Source organism: Chelonia mydas, chromosome 9 (genome assembly GCF_015237465.2).
Source record: "Chelonia mydas isolate rCheMyd1 chromosome 9, rCheMyd1.pri.v2, whole genome shotgun sequence".
Classification (NCBI taxonomy): domain Eukaryota; kingdom Metazoa; phylum Chordata; order Testudines; family Cheloniidae; genus Chelonia; species Chelonia mydas.
In genome coordinates this window covers 63,918,766-63,939,111 of record NC_057855.1, presented here as the reverse complement: position 1 = coordinate 63,939,111, position 20,346 = coordinate 63,918,766, and the positions used below count along the sequence as shown (strand labels likewise).

Here is a 20,346-nt window from a genome sequence, read left to right as displayed (position 1 = left end):
CTAACACGGCTGTTACTCTGAAACCTAACACTAGAGGCTAATTCGATTTGGAAGCGGTTTGCTGGGGTGTTGGCAACAAAGGTAAGGGCTGAGGATGAGGGGCTTTAATCCTTGATGGTGCTCCTTTAACTAAGCACAGTGTGTAAAATGTACACACATTTTCAGCTTTGCAAATACCGCTAAACCCCAAGAGAGGGAGTCAGGAGGGGAGGACGTTTCCTTCTCTTCTCGGTGCCCACTTCCAGTCTCTTCTCTCCCAGTATTTTGTCTCTGGGTCTCTGTGGCACTGGTTCCCCTTGCCCTAATCTCCTCAGTGCTGCCTCCCTGTAGACCCGTCAGCATTTGGAAGATATTAAATGGAGAGAGAAATCTGGAGAGACATATAGGGCTGCACCTTTGGACACTGCCACTCATTGGAGACACTCCATAGGGGACTGGGTGAAAAATATTGTGTGTGGGGCGGGGCAGGGGAGTCTTTCTCCATCTTAAATAGAGACATTTGGCACGTAAGTCTAGCAGCTCAAGCTTCAGGGCTTCACTTGCAGCTCTCCCTGCCCCTTGAGATGCTGCGCCGTCTCGAGGAGGGGTGTCACAACTCTCTATGTTTGTTAGGGCAATTCAGATATGGCAGGCTGAACTGGTGTCTTCTTTTCATTGCTTTTTTGTAACTTTCGATATGTTTATTATTTCTATAAATGTTTAGTCCTTCTAAGTTATTAGCCTGAATAATATCTTATGGTAATGAGTTCCCCAGGCTAATTATGCCTTGTATTTTTTTAATTCCTTTGATTGGTTTTAAACTTGCTGCCTTTTAATTTCACTGAGTACCGTAATATATCTAGATACAGCACAGTGGGTAAAACACAAGGTGGTGGCCAAAGCAACGCTTCTCCCAGCTTTTGTCTGTTTCATGTCATTGTTGTATAGTTTGTGTTGCTATAGAATTCCCCACTATCTGGAATATTAATAATGGAGTCACTGTGTGGTGTTGGTTCCAGGGTTTCAGCTCTGGGATGGCTCTCTCCTGCTCACTGAGACTGATACACCTGCGCACTTGCTGGCCGCTGAGTCTGAAACAGGCGTCTTTGAGCACTGCACCAGATGAGCACTGCAGACAGGTGGCTGGGAGGAACAAAGGACGAGGAAAAGGTGGATGAAGGAGAAAAAGCCTAGACAGGGCTGCAGCTTGCCAGGCCTGGAGTCCTCCTGGAAAGAGAGGTATAGAACTTATGCAGCATATGCTGTGCGAGCCCAAGGAATCTGCACCATTTCTGACTGCAGATCAGGTGTTCATAACTGTACGGGAACCAAATTACAACAATAAGAACTAACCACTCACTCTCTGGAGTGGGAAGAGTTCAAGTGTGCACAGATCAGTGTCTAGGGTTCATCTACACAACCAAAGTAGCAAAGTTTAACAAAGACCTTGTCTACACAAAAAGGAAAGTTGTAACTTCAGCTACACTGGCAAGTCCCCAGCACAACCATTTTGCATTTAACACACCACACACAGTTACTCCCAGTGATGCAAATGTTCACACCTTCAGAGGGATAGCACACTGCTGCTACATTTCAACATGTGACTCTGCACTGCTGAAGTGCTAGTGTAGACAGCAAACTCTGGTGCAGCAACTGCACCAAGTGCAATTAGCCCTTCCAGTGTAATCCAGCTATGCTTCTGCCTACTCTGTTGACAGCTTGAAGCACTGGCTTCATCACCTGATAAGATGGCTGCATGCCAACCCTAGAGCAGCTCACACAGCAAGTACTTGCCTGATGTCAGCTGTGCTCAGCTCTCCCTTCTCCTAACCCTCTTGGGGCAGGATAAAGAAACATTGAGATGGTTTCCCTAGAGCGCAATTTGAGAAATAATAACAGAACAAGAGAGAAATTAAGAGGCACAGGTAAGGGGGAAACAACATCATAGGTACATAAGACTTGCCATGCTGGGTAAGACCAGAAGTCCATCTAATTTGCCAGCCTGTCTCTGACAGAGGTCAATACCAGAAGTTTCAGACACAGGTGTAAGAAGCCTAATAAGAGAAAATTATGGTATACCTGTCTGTAGAGTAAGGTCATGCTAAACCCAGAGAGCAAGTGGTTGGTGTATATCTTGAAATACGTTGGTTTATATACTTTTTTCATTCTTATCCTTATTTTTAATGTAATCCTTTTTCATGGGTCCTCTTAATTGCTCTGCCTCAGTAATACCATGTGGCAGAGAGTTTCACAGATTAATTATGAGCTGTCCAGTAACATGTAGAATTCTGTTGCCTAGGTGGTTAATCAATGTGTATGAGCAGTTCACATTTTCCCTTCCAATATGTATAGCAGTGCAACGGACAACACTGTTAAGATGTTTGCCGAAGAGAGGTGACAATAGATGGAAAGATGATCTGGTGGAAGATACAGGATGGATATCTCAAATGACAAAATCTGATTAATAAGGGTAAGATTGGGGGATGTGACAAAGTGAGACCATTGTCAGAGTGGACAGAGCAATTAGTGCAGTGAGACGAGGTCTGTGAGGTAGGCTGGAGGAAGCCCATGGAGGGTTTTCAAAATAAGGAGTGTTAAGAAGGCAACATGATCTCTTTACTCTTTCTCTCTCCCCTGACTGTGTAGTAGTAGGAATTTGTTTGTATTTTGCATAATTATGAAGAATAATAATGTAGCATGTATTAAATGTATTGATGTATAATTTGACCATATCCTGCCAGCCACCCTTTCTGAGAGCAGAAAGGAATGGCCTGGTGTGCCATTGGTAGAGATGCATCAGCCAGAATTTTGTGTCTGAAGCTGATTTCAAGGCCGTAACAGACCTTTTAGGGTCACCACTTTGTTGTAGGTTTAGCATTCTAAAATAAGTAAAAGAGCAGGACTAGATGACCTCCTGAGGTCTCTTCAAACCCTAATCATCTATGATTCTATGAATGCAATGATTGTTTTCTCTTGCATTGCAATTTGATGTTTCTGTTCAAATGCTCTGTGTAAATCAGTCCTGTTTTGTGTGTGAATGAGGAATGTCTGTGTTAGAAGATAAGTATGAAGGCCATCGCTGGACCAGATATCCTAGGGAGAAATAGAGGACGGACGTAAACATGCCAGGAGATTGCAACACGCCCCTATTTAAATGTCAGAGGAGGGCAGATTGACGACTCTAAAAATAAGACAGGCACCTATCAATGGGGACAAAATAGCTGTGATCAAAACCAGCATCAGGTAACTCCCTGAGAGACTAATGAAAGAACAAAATAAAAAATGAGAAAAACAATTTAAGAAAACAACCACGCGTCAAACGATAATTGATTACAGCATGATGGTGCAAAACTCATTTGTCCCAATGAAGAAAAATCACTATATAAACAGGTGCCATACCATGAAACTTTGGGTTCGTCCTGCCAAGACTTCCCTGGAGCATCATGTTGCGACCGACAGAACCTCTGAGCAGGGTGTTAAGGGTGCCGGGCTGGGGCCGAGGGGTTGGATAAGGGGCAGAGGGTCTTGGGGGCGGTCAGGGGCTCCCTACCCACCAGGGTCTGGGAGGCAGGAGCTGTGGGGGGGCACTTTTGGGGGCCCCGCAGTCTCAAAGTGGCCCAGGGGATTAGCAGGGGGCCGGGAGCAACCCGCTTTGCTTCTCTCGTCCTGGCCCCGGCTGTGTCGTTCGGGAGAGGGGGCTTGGGGAAAGGGATCCCCCCTGCACTCACCTGATAAAACTTGCATCATGTCAGAAAGTGGAGGGAGAGGCAACAGGAATACTGAAAATGAAATTTCACTGCTACCCCCTATTTCTTACCCATATCCTCAAACCTGCAATCCAACTACGCTCCCATCAGGACAATTCTTTCAGAGACTGACAAATAATAGTGATATTTGTTTGGGCAGCCCTTCTACAGACACCATTTTAGGATGGCTATGTCTTCATTTGATTATTTCAAAGTACTCTGGAAACATTAATAAATTATGCCTTGCAAAACTCCTATGAGGCAGGTAAATAAATATTTTTACCTCTGTTTTACAGATTGGGAAACTAAAGAACAAAGCTGGAGTGACTTTCCAAAGATTACAAATAGAAGGTCTCCCTCCCAGTCTTCTGTTTGGACCACAACCATTAATTCCAGATTTTGAAAGTGACAGAAGTTTTGTAAATGATCACTTCAACTTACTAAAGTGTTCACAGAAAATAATAACTCAAAGGTGGTGCTTTAGATTAGAGAAGAAATCAGTTAGAGAATTGCTCTAGATCGAGATCTGGTCTAGATCAATGGATGTGGGGTACGGGGGAATGTTCTCCCTGTGTTTTAACACCATACTAAAAGGACGTTAAATAAACTGGCTCTTTGTTAAAAATCCTGTTCTCTAATGGATTCTCTTGTTATATCCCCTTCAAGCATCATGACTGGAAGTTCCCACCAGTAATCCCTCTATCAGCTCCTCTATGGAGAACGATACATCTTTGAGGAAGTCCTGGGCTTGACGTTTCGCATCTCTCCAGATGCCTTTTTCCAAATCAACACAGCTGGGGCAGAAGTTCTGTACCAGACAGTTGGGAAGTTAAGCTGGGCTGATAAGAACACTGTCCTTCTTGATGTCTGCTGTGGAACTGTGAGAACTGACAATGCAGTGGGGTCGACACAAGTCTGTGTTTGACAAGGTCATGATTTTATTCTGGGTGTGAAGGATGTGGTCTCTCCAGAATTTAACCACTGTCTTGCTCCCTATTTCTTCATCTTAAAACCTTGAATTTCTTTCTCTCTCTCTTGTTTTCCAGGTGCCTTTGGTCTCTCTCTGGCTTGCCAAGCACCTAAGGTTGTTGGTGTCGAGGTGGTGGAGCAGGCTGTAGAGGATGCCAAATGGAATGCAACATTCAATGGCGTGAGGAAGGAGTTTAAAATCTACTGCTGCAAAATACAAAGTATCTCCTAAGTGGAGGGCTCCTAATAGTCCCAAGGTGGCCTGCAGATGTTCCAGTAAAGGGGAGAAGCTTTGTGCTATAACCACCTCACTCCTCCCTTTCCTACTTCACAACAATGCTCCTCCCCCCCCCCGTTTCTATTAACTCTGTGACGTGAAAGGGGCATGAAATGGTCTTGGTGGCTAAAGAGAATGGAGGGAGATGAGAGAATGGCTGTGGGAATGGCAGTGGAGGACTATCTAGACTTGATGTCAGGTCCTTGTGCCTTTTCTACCTCCACATTGCAAAATGGGCAAAGATTAACATGTGCTCTGACCCACACCCCCAGACGAGCATGCCATCTTGGGTTCCACACACACCTCAGGGCTTTGAGTCTAGATGACGGGGGGTAGGGACAAGAACTTGTGGCTCCCCACATGGAAAGTCAGCAATGTTGACTTTATGTTCCTTTAGAGGAAAACTGGGGGAAAGTGACAAGGGAAGGAGATGATCCAGGAGGGTGCAGGTAGGGAGAATCCCTAAGATGTTCTTTGTTGACATGGAAAGCATCCCTATGCCAGGTATGCATTTCTCAGGGAGACACCCTCTTGGGATGAGAGACCCTGAGGTTTGCTGTGCCTGAGGGGTCCTCTCTCTTCATCTTCCAGTGGGGTTGATTCTGTGCCTGCAGGGAGCGTTTGGGTGAATGATTTTTCTGCACAGGGGTCTCAAACTGTGAGTTTCACAGTGGGAAGGCGGAGACGGTGTTGCTGCAGTTCCTGATGTTGCGAGAGGATGACCAACTCCTTGTTGCAGTGGTGAACCCATCCCGGGCTGGACTCTGTAAGAGAACATATTCTTTCTTTTTGAGACCTGACAATATCTCTCTTGTTTTGAAGGAACAAATACAGAAAAGAAAAAAAACTTTAAATAGAAACATAGGAAGTGTCATATTGTCATAGCCCATTTAGTTCAGCATGCTGGCATCAAAATGGCCAACAGCAGGTCCTTCAGAGGAAAGTGCAAGAAACTCTGCAGTAGGCACTTACAGAATAACCTTGTCCTCAATTATGAATTGTGGCAATGAGTTCTACAGGCTAACCATGCATTGTATGAAAGAGTATTTCCTTTAATTGGATTAAAATATGATGCCTTTCAATTTCATCGAATGTCCCTCTTGCTCTAGTTTTGAGAGAGGTTGAGTAGCACTGCCCTATCTACCTTCTCTATACCATTCATTATTTTTCTATGCCTTTACCAGTTTTCCTCTTTAAACAGTTGCAATCTTTTAAATCCGTCTTGATATGGGAGTTTGTGCATGCTTCTCATCAATTTGGTGAGTAAGTTCATCTGCCATCCTTCATTCCTTGGGAAGATGAGACAAGCTCCCTCACTTCAGTGCTCTGCCTGAACAAGCTTGCATCCTATTAGTGTGGTCTGCCTTGCAATGGTGACACTAACCTGCCACTTTGGACCCTAACAATGTGAACTCCCTTGCGCCTGAGCACTGTCGGTTCCCCCTGCTGCCTTTCTGTTTTCACTCTGTTAAGGGTGATTGGTTTTGGTCATCCAAATGTAGTTCTGTGATGCTGGCCTAAAAGGAAAATGTTGACCAGTCCTTAGGAAAATCTCTATTCTGGGGGTGTTTTTCTATGTAAATGTCTGATGTTTTTCTGCTCTCAGATTATCGTGTGGTGCAGGCCATTCAAAACTGCGAGGCCATCCGTACGTTGATCTATGTTTCCTGCAAGCCTGAAAGAGAAGCCATGAGGAACTTCCTTGAGTGAGAAGGAGCCCTTTTTTTTTGGTTTTGTCTCTACTGTTATGAGGGAGACGTGCCATGCCCAGAGGAAAAGAGCACAACAAATTGCTTGGGGAGGTTTTCATTTGGTCTGAACCTTATTGGGGTTGGCCTTGTAAGGCTCAGCCCTGCCCGCCCAGCAGTTACTACACCTGTGTGCCTACTGGTGTGTCTATTCACAAGTTGCACATTGTGATAAAAGACTTCCGGGTCACTGTAAAGAGTTCAGTGAGGATGTGGGTTCAGTGGGGAACTGCTGTTCAAAAAGAGGGGAGGGGGGAAAAGCAAGTGAGATGCTTAAATGCATTCATAGATGGATAGAAAATAATGCAAAACTTATTCTAATGGCACTGAATCAAACAAGCAGCATTTCTTCATCTGGGTTACTGTATCCAATATATTCACCGTAAAGAAAATAGGTTCCCATCTGGCAAATTAAGTCAATGGGACCATTCACATGCTTATAGTTAATCACATGGCTAAGTATTTTGCGGTGTCAGGGCCATATAGCAGGCAATGAAAGGTCTGCAGAAGAACAATGAAGATGGTTAGATAATGCAAAACCTAGGATTATTTTCTAACGGTATAAAGCCTTTCCTAGCTCTGGCGTTTTGTGCGAAATCAAATCTTAAATTTGTCCCTGATCATTCAGATTAGCCATGCTTTATTGGAGTTGGTCCATGTCAAGGTTCCTTCCCCACTCTGAACTCTAAGGTACAGATGTGGGGACCTGCATGAAAGATCCCCAAGCTTATTTTTACCAGCTTAGGTTAAAACTTCCCAAGGTACAGACTTTGCCTTGTCCTTGAACCATATGCTGCCACCACCAAGTGTGTTAAACAACGAACAGGGAAAGAGCACACTTGGAGATGTCTTCCTCCAAAATATCCCCCCAAGCCCTACACCCCCTTTCGTGGGGAGGGCTTGATAAGAATCCTCACCAATTCGTACAGGTGAACACAGACCCAAACCCTTGGATCTTAAGAACAATGAAAAATCAATCAGGTTCTTAAGAGAAGAATTTTAATTAAAAAAATGGTAAAAGAATCACCTCTGTAAAATCAGGATGGTAAACACCTTACAGGGTAATCAGATTCAAAACATCAAGAATCCCTCTAGGCAAAACCGTAAGTTACAAAAAGACATAAAATCAGGAATATACATTCCATTCAGCACAGCTTATTTTACCAGCCATTAAACAAAAGGAAATCTAATGCATTTCTAGCTAGATTACTTACTAACAGGAGTTGTAAGGCTGCATTCCTGATCTGTTCCCGGCAAAAGCATCACACAGACAGACAGACCCTTTGTTCCCCCGCCTCCAGATTTGAAAGTATCTTGTTCTCTCATTGGTCATTTTGGGTCAAGTGCCAGCTAGGTAACCTTAGCTTCTTAACCCTTTACAGGTGAAAGGGTTTTGTCTCTAGCCAGGAGGGATTTTATAGCACTGTATTCAGAAAGGTGGTTACCCTTCCCCTTATATTTATGACAGTCCGGGGCTGAAGAGAGCAGGTTCCAGACCTCAACCCAGTGTCAGTGTCAGTCTGAGTGGTTTTTCTTTCCCAAATAATAAGTATCTTTAATATATCTTCTGATTCTTCATGGGTCAGCTATTACTAAAGAAAAGGAAATGGAGAGGGGAAGGATTTTAGAAACACAGACAACATTCCTCTGGCTCTGGATTAATGGGGAAACTGATGCCTTTTGCTCCTTCTTTTTTTATAGGTTTTGCTGCCCACCAGACCCTGGGAAGAAGCTTGTGAGAGAGCCATCTGCCCCTCTATTGGCTGTCCCAGTTGACATGTTTCCCCAAACAATGCACTGTGAGCTGGTGATCCTCTTCACCCGCTGAGGGGCCGTCCTGGTTTATGTGTTTTCCTACAAAACAGGACTTCATACCTTTTAAAAGTTGAGGGTGAGGAAGAACTACAAATGTTCAGAAAGCTGGAATGGTCATGGCTCTGATTTAATTTATTCTTTTGAAAGTTGTAAATTAAAACTCTTTTGGGAATTCTCAGCCTGCCTCGCTGTGCTGTCCCTTGCATATCCTATGAAGTATGAAGCCAGTGTGTACTGAGATTTTCTGTGTGAAAAGATCCTCTTTCTTTCTTTTGTAGTTTCTCTTTCCCACTCAATCCCTATCCCCTTTGCCAGGCGATCAAAATGGCTTAGACACCTCTTGACCCCTTCTCTGCTGTTCTGGGTTTTCATGGGTAGGATTTGGTGAAACTGCTTTAAATATACTAAATACAAGTCAAATCCTTTGTACTTTTAGTACTATTGCCATGTTATTTAGATATCATTAAACTAGAGCTGTTGATTAATCGCAGTTAACACACATGATTAAAAAAATATTAATCGCGATTAAAAAATTGATTGTGATTAATTGCACTGTTAAACAATAGAATACCAATGGAAATTTACTAAATATTTTTGGATGTTTTTCTTCATTTTCAAATATATCGATTTTAATTACAACACAGAATACAAAGTGTGCAGTGCTCATTTTATATTATTTTTATTACAAATATTTGCACTGTAAAAATGATAAATAAAAGAAATTGTATTTTTCAATTCACCTCATATAAGTACTTTAGAGCAATCTCTTTATCATGAAAGTGCAACTTTCAAATGTAGGATTTTTTTGTTACATAACTGCACTCAAACAAAACAATGTAAAACTTTAGAGCCTACAAGTCCACTCAGTCCTACTACTTGTTCAGTCTATCGCTAAGAGAAACAAGGTTTTTACATTTACAGGAGATAATGCTGCCCACTTTTTAATTACGATGTCACCTGAAAGTGAGAACAGGCGTTTGCATGCCACTGTTGTAGCTGGCGTTGCAAGATATTTACGTGCCAGATGCACTAAAGATTCATATGTCTCTTCATGCTTTGGCCATCATTCCAGAGGACATGCTTCCATGCTGATGACGCTTGTTAAAAAAATAATGTGTTAATCAAATCAGTGACTGAACTCCTTGGGGGAGAATTGTATATCTACTGCCCTGTTTTACCCGCATTCTGCAATATATTTCATGTTATAGCAGTCTTGAATGATGACCCAGTACATGTTGTTCGTTTTAAGAACACTTTCACAGCAAATTTGACAAAATGCAAAGAAGATACCAATGTGAAATTTCTAACGACAGCTACTGCACTCGAACCAAAATTTAAGAATCTGAAGTGTCTTCCAAAATCTGAGAGGGATGAGGTATGGAGCATGCTTTCAGAGGTCTTAAAAGAGCAACAGTCTGATGCAGAAACTACAGAACCCAAACCACCAAAAAAGAAAATCAACTTTCTGCTGGTGGCATTTGATTCAGATGATGAAAATGAACATGCGTCGGTCCGCACTGCTTTGAATCGTTATCGAACAGAACCCGTCATTAAGCGTATGACTTCTGAAATAGTGGTTGAAGCATCAAGCAACATAAAAATCTTTAGCACATCTTGCGACACCGGCTACAACAGTGCCATGAGAACGACTGTTCTCACTTTCAAGTGACGTTGTAAACAAGAAGCAGGCAGCATTATCTTCTGCAAATGTAAACAAACTTATTTGTCTGAGCAGATTGGCTGAACAAGGACTTGTAGGCTCTAAAGTTTTCCATTGTTTTATTTTTGAATGCAGTTTTTATTGTACATAATTCTACATTTGTAAGTTCAACTTTCATGATAAAAAGATTGCACCACAGTACTTGTAGTAGGTGAATTGAAAAATACTATTTCTTTTGTTTTTTACAATGCAAATATTTGTAATCAAAAATAAATATAAAGTGAGCGCTGTACACTTTGTATTCTGTGTTGTAATTGAAATCAATATATTTGAAAATGTAGAAAACATCCAAAATATTGATTTAAATAGTATTCTATTATTGTTTAACAGTGCGATTAATCATGTGATTAACTTTTTTAATCGTGTGATTAATTTTTTTAATTGCTTGACAGCCCTACATTGAACCAATTAGATAATTAAAATGAAAGAAATCTATGGTGACATTAAGTAGGATAAAATTGCAGGGACTATTAATCCTCATGCTTCATGGCAGAATCTGATCACCTGTTAGGGTCAGGAAGACATTTCTCATATAAACCCCAACTACAAAGTGCAAAATCTATCACTGACCACTGTTGAAGACAGGCTACCCCACTAGCTGGACCATCAGTCTGTTTGGAAATGGCTATTTGTATGGGGAGAAAATGAGGAGAAAACAGATTTCAGAGTATCTCCCCTCCACATATACTTCCTCTCCTGTATATTGCTGATCCCTGCAATATGAATTGTCCCTGCAAGATGCCAGCAGCAAACTGCCATTTTCTTATTGCATTCACTGTAAAGTAGTCTGCACTGTCCCATTCAGAAATCTGGCCTTTCTCGTATTTGTACTGCAATCCACACTCTTTAACATTCTGTATCACTCCATTTACCCTTATACTTTGCTGATTAACAGCTCTGCCCAGTTCTTCAAAGGATGATGTTGTCACAGATTGGGGACATCAGTTTGTCAAATTGTGAATCCCATCTTGTTTCAGGGGCTCTACTTTGTTTGTAATTTTCATTTTGGAGTATGACCTTTGATGTATTGCAACCACCTCTGTGGATTACAGAATCCATTTTGTAGCAGGGGCTTGATACCCTGTGGAAACACTATGTCCGAGAAATTATGGCAGAGCCCTTGGTGTTGAATGGCTTGAACAATGGTTTTCTACCTGTTGGGCTATTTACTTTTAAATGACTCTCTATACAGAGCTGATGTGGACAGGGAGGGGCCTCCAAAGGGGACTACAACCCAGAACTTCCCCATAGTTAGCATATGGGTAAAAGAGGAACAGACACTGTTTTAGAGCCACTGTGACATGCAAAGAGCCCAGGTCTAGAAGGCAGGAAGGGCTGCCTGGCCTAAGGACTTGGACCAGACCCATGACTCACAGGAGGGATGAGATCAGACCAGAGGAACTGAATTCAGGATTTTGTTGTTTTCCATAGATATGTATCTCTCTAGGGTTGTTTAAGAGTAAAGTGTCTGTGGACAAGAAATTCCTTTGCTAAGTCTGTGTTCCTTACTGTACTGCCACATTATCTCTAAAGGGGTAACTAGGAAACCAAAGCTCCCACGGCCAGGTGTATTCTGTGGAAAAACGTGTCTAAGCCACTGGGGCTTGGGAAAGCTGTGGCAGTGGTTCCATGGTTTAGGCCAGGGGTTCTCAAACTGGGGGGTCGGGACCCCTTAGGGGCTCACAGGGTTATTATATGGGGGGTCACGAGCTGTGTTTCCACGCCAAACCCTGCTTTGCCTCCAGCATTTATAATGGTGTTAAATATATAAAAAAGTGTTTTTAATTTATAAGGGGGGGTCGCAGTCAGAGGCTTGCTATGTGAAAGGGGTCACCAGTACAAAAGTTTGAGAACCACCGGTTTAGGCAGAGGAACTACAGGTTTCCACTGCCTAAGAAGGGTGTCAGACACAGGGTCTACACCTCGGAGTGTGTCTAAGAGACCAAGAACAAGGAACAGTGACCACTCACTACCCAGAGGCAGCAGGCTTTGGAGCAAGTGGGCCCAGGAGTTGGGTCTCTTTACAACAGGTTGGGGCCCATTCAGAAGAGGGGCCAGGCCAATTATTACAGATGCAGTGTCTGACACCTTTCTTAGGCAGTGGGCCTAATTTTTTTGTTTTCCGCTAGCCCACTGATACAGGGTAGCCCTATGATGAATTGGGGTTCTGTCTGTACCACTTCTGAGTTTTGGATGATTGTATGAAATCATATTGTGAATTTACTCTGTCATGGAAAGCCTATATCTACGGGAATCTACCACGAGTTAGAAGGGTTGGGTCATGTCGCTGCCAAGCCACAGACAATGGTGAATGATGAGCACTCAACTATCATCTATTCAGAGTAAAAAACACTTTAGGACAATTGGTTTGCTCTACCTGGGAGAAGACACTTCTCCTCTTGTCTGAAAGGAAGGGGATTTGGGAGTAACGGAAAATTATCACAAGGTGGAACAAAAGAAGCAAGTGACCCCAGCAGAAGTCTATAAATGGGTACTTGGGGGGAGGGAGCCATCTTGCAGCAGATTAAGATGAGAAAGGCTGCTGCAGGGCAGGGTAGGCAAGAGAATGGAGGACCCTATCTGCCAGAACACAGATGATCCCCCAAGGGAACAGGAAGCCCAAAAGGGCTAGACAGCTGGACAGCAGGTTCCTACACTTGGAGTGGGTGCCAGAGGGAAGGTCAGCATCCTGAGCATATGGTTCAGGACCCAGAAATTGGAGAAGAGATGATGAATTTAAATCAATGGGTAAAGGATTTAGAGAGACACTTCATCTGTGTATTGAGCCCTTGGATTAAACATATGGAGCAAAGAGCTATATATCTTGTCTCTGAGCTGAGGGTATGAGTTAGTGGGCTGAGTTTCAGCTTTTAAACACCAGACTCCACTGGAACCCGCCACAGACTCAAATTCCAGCAGGGATGACTCCATCTTTTATCCTTCTGATGTAGATAAATTGAGCATCACGCAATTTTCTGTTTGTAACATTTGAATGAGCCCTTGCAAACTGAAGTGCAGACTGCTCTGCCTGAGCATTAACAATCATAGAGCGCCTTTCCTAAGGATAGGGGATTGCTCCACTGCTGTTAGCCAAAATAGCCTCACCCTCCCAATGGGATGCACTGTGCTATGCACCTGGCTGCCTCTCTCAACCTCAGACTTCAAAAACAGACTTCAAAGAGAAACTGCTGAGCTACAATTCACCCTCAATTTGGGCTTGAATAGGGACTGGGAGTGGCTGACTCACTACAAAAGCAATTTCCCCTCTCTTGGTATTGACACCTCCTCATCAATTATTGGGAGTGGACTATCTCCACCCTGATTAAAATGGCCTTCAACATTGGTTCTCCACTTGTAAGGTAACTCCCTTCTCTTCATGTGCCAATATATATTTATGCCTATATCTGTAATTTTCACTCCATGCATCTGAAGAAGTGGGTTTTTTACCCATGAAAGCTTATGCCCAAATAAATCCGTTAGTCTTCAAGGTGCCACCAGACTCCTCGTTGTTTTTTTTCCCCAGAGGAGGGTGATTTATAAAGTACTTTTGGATCTTTGGAGAGACAAGGTGCTACATAAATGTAACCCTGCCATAAATCATATTTATTTACTATTATTTATTTTGTTATAAGGCAAGTGGTAGCACAATGCAACTAACAGGTAGTATGACTGGTGGGGCATTAGGACCCAGAGGTTGCTGACTGGAAGAGGTAGAATCTCTCTCTCAGTGTCTGTCATTCTCACTGCCTCTGCAGCTTTGCTCCTGATCTCCTTCCATGGTGGCTGACCACCTCCTGCACGGACAGCGAGCAAGAGGCCTAGTTAGGACGTCCTCTCACTGGCCGAATGGCATCTCCCAGAACTGTAACCATTGTGGCTCTCTCGGTGGCTCTGGGGCTTTTCTTTGTCTTTATGGGGACGATCAAATTAACCCCAAGGCTCAGCAAAGATGCCTACAACGAGATGGTGAGTACAGCAGCAGTGGCAGGGATGGGAGACCTACTGCTAGCGGCTGCATGTTCTCTTCCCCACAACCTTGCAACAGGAGCAGCCATGCAGAAGGAACGTCTGCTGGAGGATACACAGCCAGCAATGCTGTGGAGCCTGGAATTCTGGGGCCGGGGGGAGAGGGCAGCGGGAAGCTCATTCTCCTCCTTATTTGGTGCTAAACAAAGAAACAGATAAAACCCAGCTGCTGAGAATCAAATCCTGCCGACAGGCCTTGGTCTGGTTCTGTTTGAGCTGATTTTGCAGGTGATCTCCGATGAATAGAAAGAGGGAGGACAGTGCAAGGAGGGTGAAACCCCAAGCCAGTCTGGTGTCCCTATAGAAAGAGGGGGAGACCAGGACCAGTCAGTCACACTAGGGGGTATTTCCATTCCCCTGACAAGAAAAGGACCTGGGGTGGAGAAGGGGAATGTGCCTGCTTTGGAAACCAGATACTCAAAGGTCCTTAAACTGTCTGTGCCTCAAAATGGGGGTGGTGACACCGAATGACCCTACCTCGCAGGGGTTGTGAGGACTAATTAACCACTGTAAAGCACTTTGAGATCCTGAGTCAGAAGGTGCTAGAAAAGGACTAGATATTATCATTCTCCTCAGCACCAAGCAGTGAGCCTGCCTGCCTCTCTGTAACACTGGGGAGGGCTGGAAGGAGAGCAGCGATCAGCATACGCATTTGTCTGTCTGTCAGTCAGTGAGTTTCCTTCACTCTTTCTGCCCAGGGCCGAACCCGCTGCAGAAATTGACCCGCCGCGAGGTGCAGGCTGACAAAGCAGTTGTGCTTAATTCCTTCTTCTGTGGTTTTATGTGTTTCGTTGTCTCTTATTTACTAACATGGCTGGAAGGTGTTGCAAGCTGAGGTTCTTTGGATCACTGGGAAACAATGGTGGAAGTTTCCAGCACATTCTGTTCTCTCTCTTCAGTGCACCTGCTCAGCTGCCTTCCCCTTCCTCCCGAACAACATCTGGGTCTCCGTGGCCTTGCTGGTGCCCACAGAATGGGTTTCCCAGTAGGGGGAGGGTGTGAAGAGGTGACTTGTGGGGCAGGGTGAAAGGAAGGAGAGAATATCCAGAAGCCACAGCTCCCAAGCTATGATAATGTAAATAAATAAGTTTTAAAAACAAGATTTTGAATTTAAACACACTACAGAATCCTTGATCACTATGATTATAATCCTTTGCTCCTCTCTGCTTTGTAAACATTAGTGAATTAGGCCTCACAACAGCCCTGTGTGGGTAGGTTAAAATTATTATCCCCCTTTTACAAATCAGGAAATTGAGGCACGCAGATTAGACATGATCCCCATCACCTGTACTATATTGTATTGTAATATAGCTGTGGCCCAGTAGAACTTCATGGTTTTTGTTATGCTGAATCCCATATGGGACAATGGAGTTAGAACTCAAATTCTGCAGCTCCGAAAAGCACAGGCCCCTGCCACCTGAGCTAAGGGAAGAACCTCTGTTAACTGTTTACAGCATAGGACCTAACACTGAGCTGAGCAGTTCTAAGTCCATTCAAAGAACATACTCGTGAACCAGTTTATTACGGTATTAAAAATATCTAGTGATTAGGGAGTACTACTGCCAAATTTCATTTTTAAACCAATATTTTTTACACATCTGATTACAAAGTTTGCTGCTTTGGGAAGAAGCTTTGCTTCAAAGCATATTTTTAAAGCCTGAAAATGTAGGCTTGGAACAGAAATGCTAACCTCTTTATAGCAACAAGAATGCTGTGTGTGTGTGTGTAAAACATATCACCAACTGTCCTTTGTCAACTTTACAAAGCTGAAAAAGCAAAGCTGTCTGAATGCATCTGACTGGATGTTCTGACCATGTTTCCATAATGACATTGAGAGTACTGAGAAATTGGCTAAGTCACTGATTCTTACCGGTCAGCTTTGCTGAGCTCATATTTGATCAGAACTGATTGGAATATCTAAGTCTACCATTTCTCTCCTCCTAAGAAATATTAAAATGGGGTGTGAATCCAGTATGTCAGGAATATCTGTGGTGACCAGTACACTCCAGTGGAAGTGAAATAGTGTTAGGCATTGTTAGTAAACTAGGGGCCTCTTTAAAACCCAGAAGAATTGAAAGTGTGCTCAAAGAGAAAAAAATTCTCACTGGGTGATGCTGGAATGAAAGAGCTTGAATATTTGTGGGGAGGTAAGTTAAGTTGTTCTGTCCAATACCTACTTTTCTCCCCTTGGCTATTTGGGGCGGGGGAAAAAGGTTGTTATTAAAAAGGCTGTTTGTAAATCCAGCATAACCCTCAGAACCAGGATGACAAATGCCAGCCTGCTTTCTGTACAGGAAAGAAAAGATCATAAAAGGGTATGTGGAGAGAGACAGCCTGCTCTAGCAAATCCTACCTTTGACGTACAGCCCTCAGCTAAGTCTCTACTGTATGTGAAATTTAGAACCCTGGGAGTTTCTAGGCCATTTCGAGATTTGCCATGCATCTTGTTTTTATTTTCTGTCCCTTGGCTCTGCAAAGACTAAGGTGCATTATTTAGGATCTTCCTTTTAATTAAAAAAGGCATTTCAGTTTGGGAGAGGGATTTTTTTTTTTTTTTGACAACCCTTTTCTGCATTGTTAATTTTAACAATAAATAGCATCTTCAGATTTTAGTAATTAATTTCCCAAGAACATGTAGAATGTATGCCCACTACACTGTGTCTTAGCCAGTTCCTAGCCTGACAGTTACTTCCTTTTATTCACATCTCAAAGAATTATGTTTTCCAGTTAGAAAAGAAGAGACCATGAAAGTGGATATTGGGAGCTGGGGTGAGTGGGGAATATTGTTCCAACAGATTCCCTAGTGGGGATGCCAAACATCTGCTGTATACCACCCTAGAGGTATCTAGCTATACAACAGTGATGAGTGATGTGATCTTTATGTACAGTTTTATATATGAGGTTGACTCAATAAAAAATTGTGCAATCCTGTGGGATGAAATAGCAGATACTGTCTATCCTTCTCTACCCTTTACTGCTCTCTGTTAATGAGTGCTGTACCTGTACTGTTATTGTTTGATTCCAGAAACGAGCCTACAAAAGCTACGTCCGAGCCCTTCCCATATTGAAGAAGATGGGAGTCAGCTCAATCCTTCTCCGCAAGAGCATTGGTGCCCTGGAGGTGGCATGTGGCATTGTCATGACACTAGTGCCTGGACGCCCCAAGGACGTGGCCAACTTTTTCCTCCTGCTGCTCGTGCTCGCTGTGCTCTTTTTTCACCAGTTAGTGGGTGACCCACTCAAGCGCTATGCCCATGCCCTAGTCTTCGGGATCCTGCTCACTTGCCGCCTACTGATCGCCCGCCAGCCTGAGGAGCAGCCACCTGAGAAGAGGATCCTGTTGGTGAATGGTGATGAGCAGCCACTTGCCCACGAGGCAGCTCCTGAGAAAGGCAAAGTAAAGGTGTCTTAGAGGAATGCATTTGAGGGACATGGACCCTCCAGGCAGCTCTCTCCAAAAAAAAAAAAAAAAAAAAGAGGTTTTTTTATTCTTGTTTGTTTGTTTAAAAGGTTGCATTCGGGGCTTAGGAAACAGTCTGTCAGGCAATCACCACATGTTGGCTTGTGCAACCCAAACACCGTAGAACTACCCTCTTCCCTAACCATATCCATACACATTGTCTTTTAATTAGTCCATGGGGGAAAAATGTACCTTGTTGAGTGTGTGTTCATGGGAGGGAGCCCCTACTCAGAACCACCTCTGTGACAAGTCTTCTGTGTGGACTGGTTATGGGGAAAAAGATCGGTGATCCCTTTATACCTCACCTGCCTGGGTTTTCCCTTTTGTACAGGGTGTAACACTAGAGCAATGAACTGGACAGAGAAACTATTTTTCCTGCTTCGCATGAGCCAATTGTTGCATCCCTTTCATCTCTCTCAGTGGAGAATAAGGATTACGGATTAGAACTGTCCAAAGGTTGGTATTTGCCCAGTAATAAACCCACGTGCCTGTTGCTGGCAAAAAGAGGAGCCGTGGTCAGTGTCTCCCTCCAAAAATAAATAAATACCCTTTCCTACCTGCTCACCTACCCTTTCCTAACTGCTCACCCAGACTTTACAGAATTGCCAGCTATTGTTATGGGTGCCCAGGATCCTCATTTTCACATCCACACAGGAGGTCACTGAGCAAGTAGGGGACCAGTCTTGTCACAAAGCGCCTGATTCTCTGTGTTATATCTGAAAATTTGGCAGATGCATTTAAATTTTGTTGCTTTTCTTGGTAGTTATCTGTGGGTTTTTGTTTTTTTTTTTAAATTATTCATGAAAATAAACTTTTTGAAATTTGGAGGAAAATGTCTTGGCAGAGTTGAATGTCTTTCTGGAATGACATCTGCCCAAAAGTCCCTTCCTGGTTGAGTATGACCATTTCTATCATGGAAAGGAAAATGTAGTGCTGAAAAGTGCTAAATAATGCACATTGGAAAGAACAATCTGAACTACATCATTGTGTTCTAAATTTACTATAACCATTTAAGAAAGGGACTGACCATTATGATGAAGCAGTCATTGCCTCTCCACACTGAGCAGAGATTTTTTCAATCAGAAAGGCAAACTTGCTAGGGTATGCGAAGAATGAGCTAGAGAGTAATACTGAAAATATTATCGTTATATAAACCAAGGATACATATTGACCTGGAGTACTGTGTCAGGTCTAGCCACCCACTTTGCCGCTTTTTTAAGGATATAGCAGAAATAGACTAGGTGCCACCTATATTGCAGAAACCTTCAATCTCAGCCCCTGAAAAATTGTATTCAGCACATTAGACAGCATTCAGCTGCATATATGTTAAGGATGACCCCATTGTTAAGGGAGAGATACCATTTTTGTAAGTTTGTTCTGCATGTATATAATCTCCCCCATTTTTATTTCAAGTTCCCTGACATTTTGTCATGATGCAGTCATAAGGATACCTTGGAGAACAGATTAGGTTGGAGGTGAAAAAATACATTTATGGGGAGAACTGGATGAATATTAGGGATTGAGACTGACGTTTGCAGAACTTCCAGTTGTGCTTAGTTACTTCTCATAACAGCTGTCCTGGAGAATACAGGGAAAATTATAAAAGAGACCATGCTTTTTATAGAATCTTCTGTTTTAAGTGACTATTCCAAAGTCAGCCCAAATGCATATGTAGCTTGTTCCACCTTCTGAAGTAATTTCTTACCTGATACCCAAAATTAAATGTCACTGTGTTTATTTTTAAAATATCTTTACAGAACCACCAAGACATGCACATGCTTAAACTAAGTGCCCACAGTTGTATTGCTGTGCTCCGCTGCATGGCTGCCATTCTCACTTGTGTCACATCTAAAATTTACATAAAGCTTTTGGGAGCAGGTTCATGGCTTTAGTGAAATATCTCACATAGCTTTGGACACCCTACCAATAAAGCATAAGCAGCATAAAATCTTGAAAATTTTATAAATTTGATGCAAACTCAAAGCACTTCATATGCCATGAAAGCCTGAAAACCTTCCCATCACTTCACTTCCATCCCCTTTTCAGAGCCTTTACAGTTCTCCCATATTGGACTATTATGATGACCCCCAACTGCAGCTACAACTTTCATTAAAGGACAAGATAAGGCCTGCTTTTTGGAGTCTACCAACAGAGCTCTCTATTTGCCTATATCGGGTTGCCCTCCCTGCCCCAATGTGTGTTGGCATGCTACTTTTGGAGCACTAGTCATTCCTGCTTGCTAGAAGTAAAGAGATAAGGGGCCAGTAATTGAATCCAGGCCCCAGCATGGCATCTTATCATGCTAACTTTCCCTTTCAGGTTCATAGAATCATAGAATATCAGAGTTGGAAGGGACCTCAGGAGGTCATCCATTCCAACCCCCTGCTCAAAGCAGGACCGATCCCCAATTAAATCATCCCAGCCAAGGCTTTGTCAAGCCTGACCTTAAAAACTTCTAAGGAAGGAGATTCCACCACCTCCCTAGGTAAAGCATTCCAGTGTTTCACCACCCTCCTAGTGAAAAAGTTTTTCCTAATATCCAACCTAAATCTCCCCCACTGCAACTTGAGACCATTACTCCTTGTCCTGTCATCTGCTACCACTGA

At 43.1% G+C, this 20,346-nt stretch overlaps 2 protein-coding genes across 2 annotated transcripts; both read left to right on the top strand.

Annotated features, from left to right (window-relative positions):
• The first annotated feature begins 1,013 nt into the window (after positions 1-1,013).
• Positions 1,014-8,624, top strand: TRMT2B (tRNA methyltransferase 2 homolog B). The gene is given in 7 exon segments (XM_027826329.3): positions 1,014-1,134; positions 1,137-1,218; positions 4,392-4,603; positions 4,769-4,873; positions 5,618-5,737; positions 6,578-6,677; positions 8,421-8,624. Coding segments are annotated over 7 exon segments (867 nt in total). The 3' UTR covers positions 8,548-8,624.
• A 5,324-nt stretch (positions 8,625-13,948) lies between these two features.
• On the top strand, positions 13,949-18,573 carry TMEM35A (transmembrane protein 35A). The gene is made up of 2 exons (XM_007063918.4): positions 13,949-14,220; positions 17,306-18,573. Exons 1-2 carry the CDS (start codon positions 14,101-14,103, stop codon positions 17,690-17,692), a joined length of 507 nt encoding a protein of 168 aa, XP_007063980.1. The 5' UTR covers positions 13,949-14,100; the 3' UTR covers positions 17,693-18,573.
• The last annotated feature ends 1,773 nt before the right edge of the window (positions 18,574-20,346 follow it).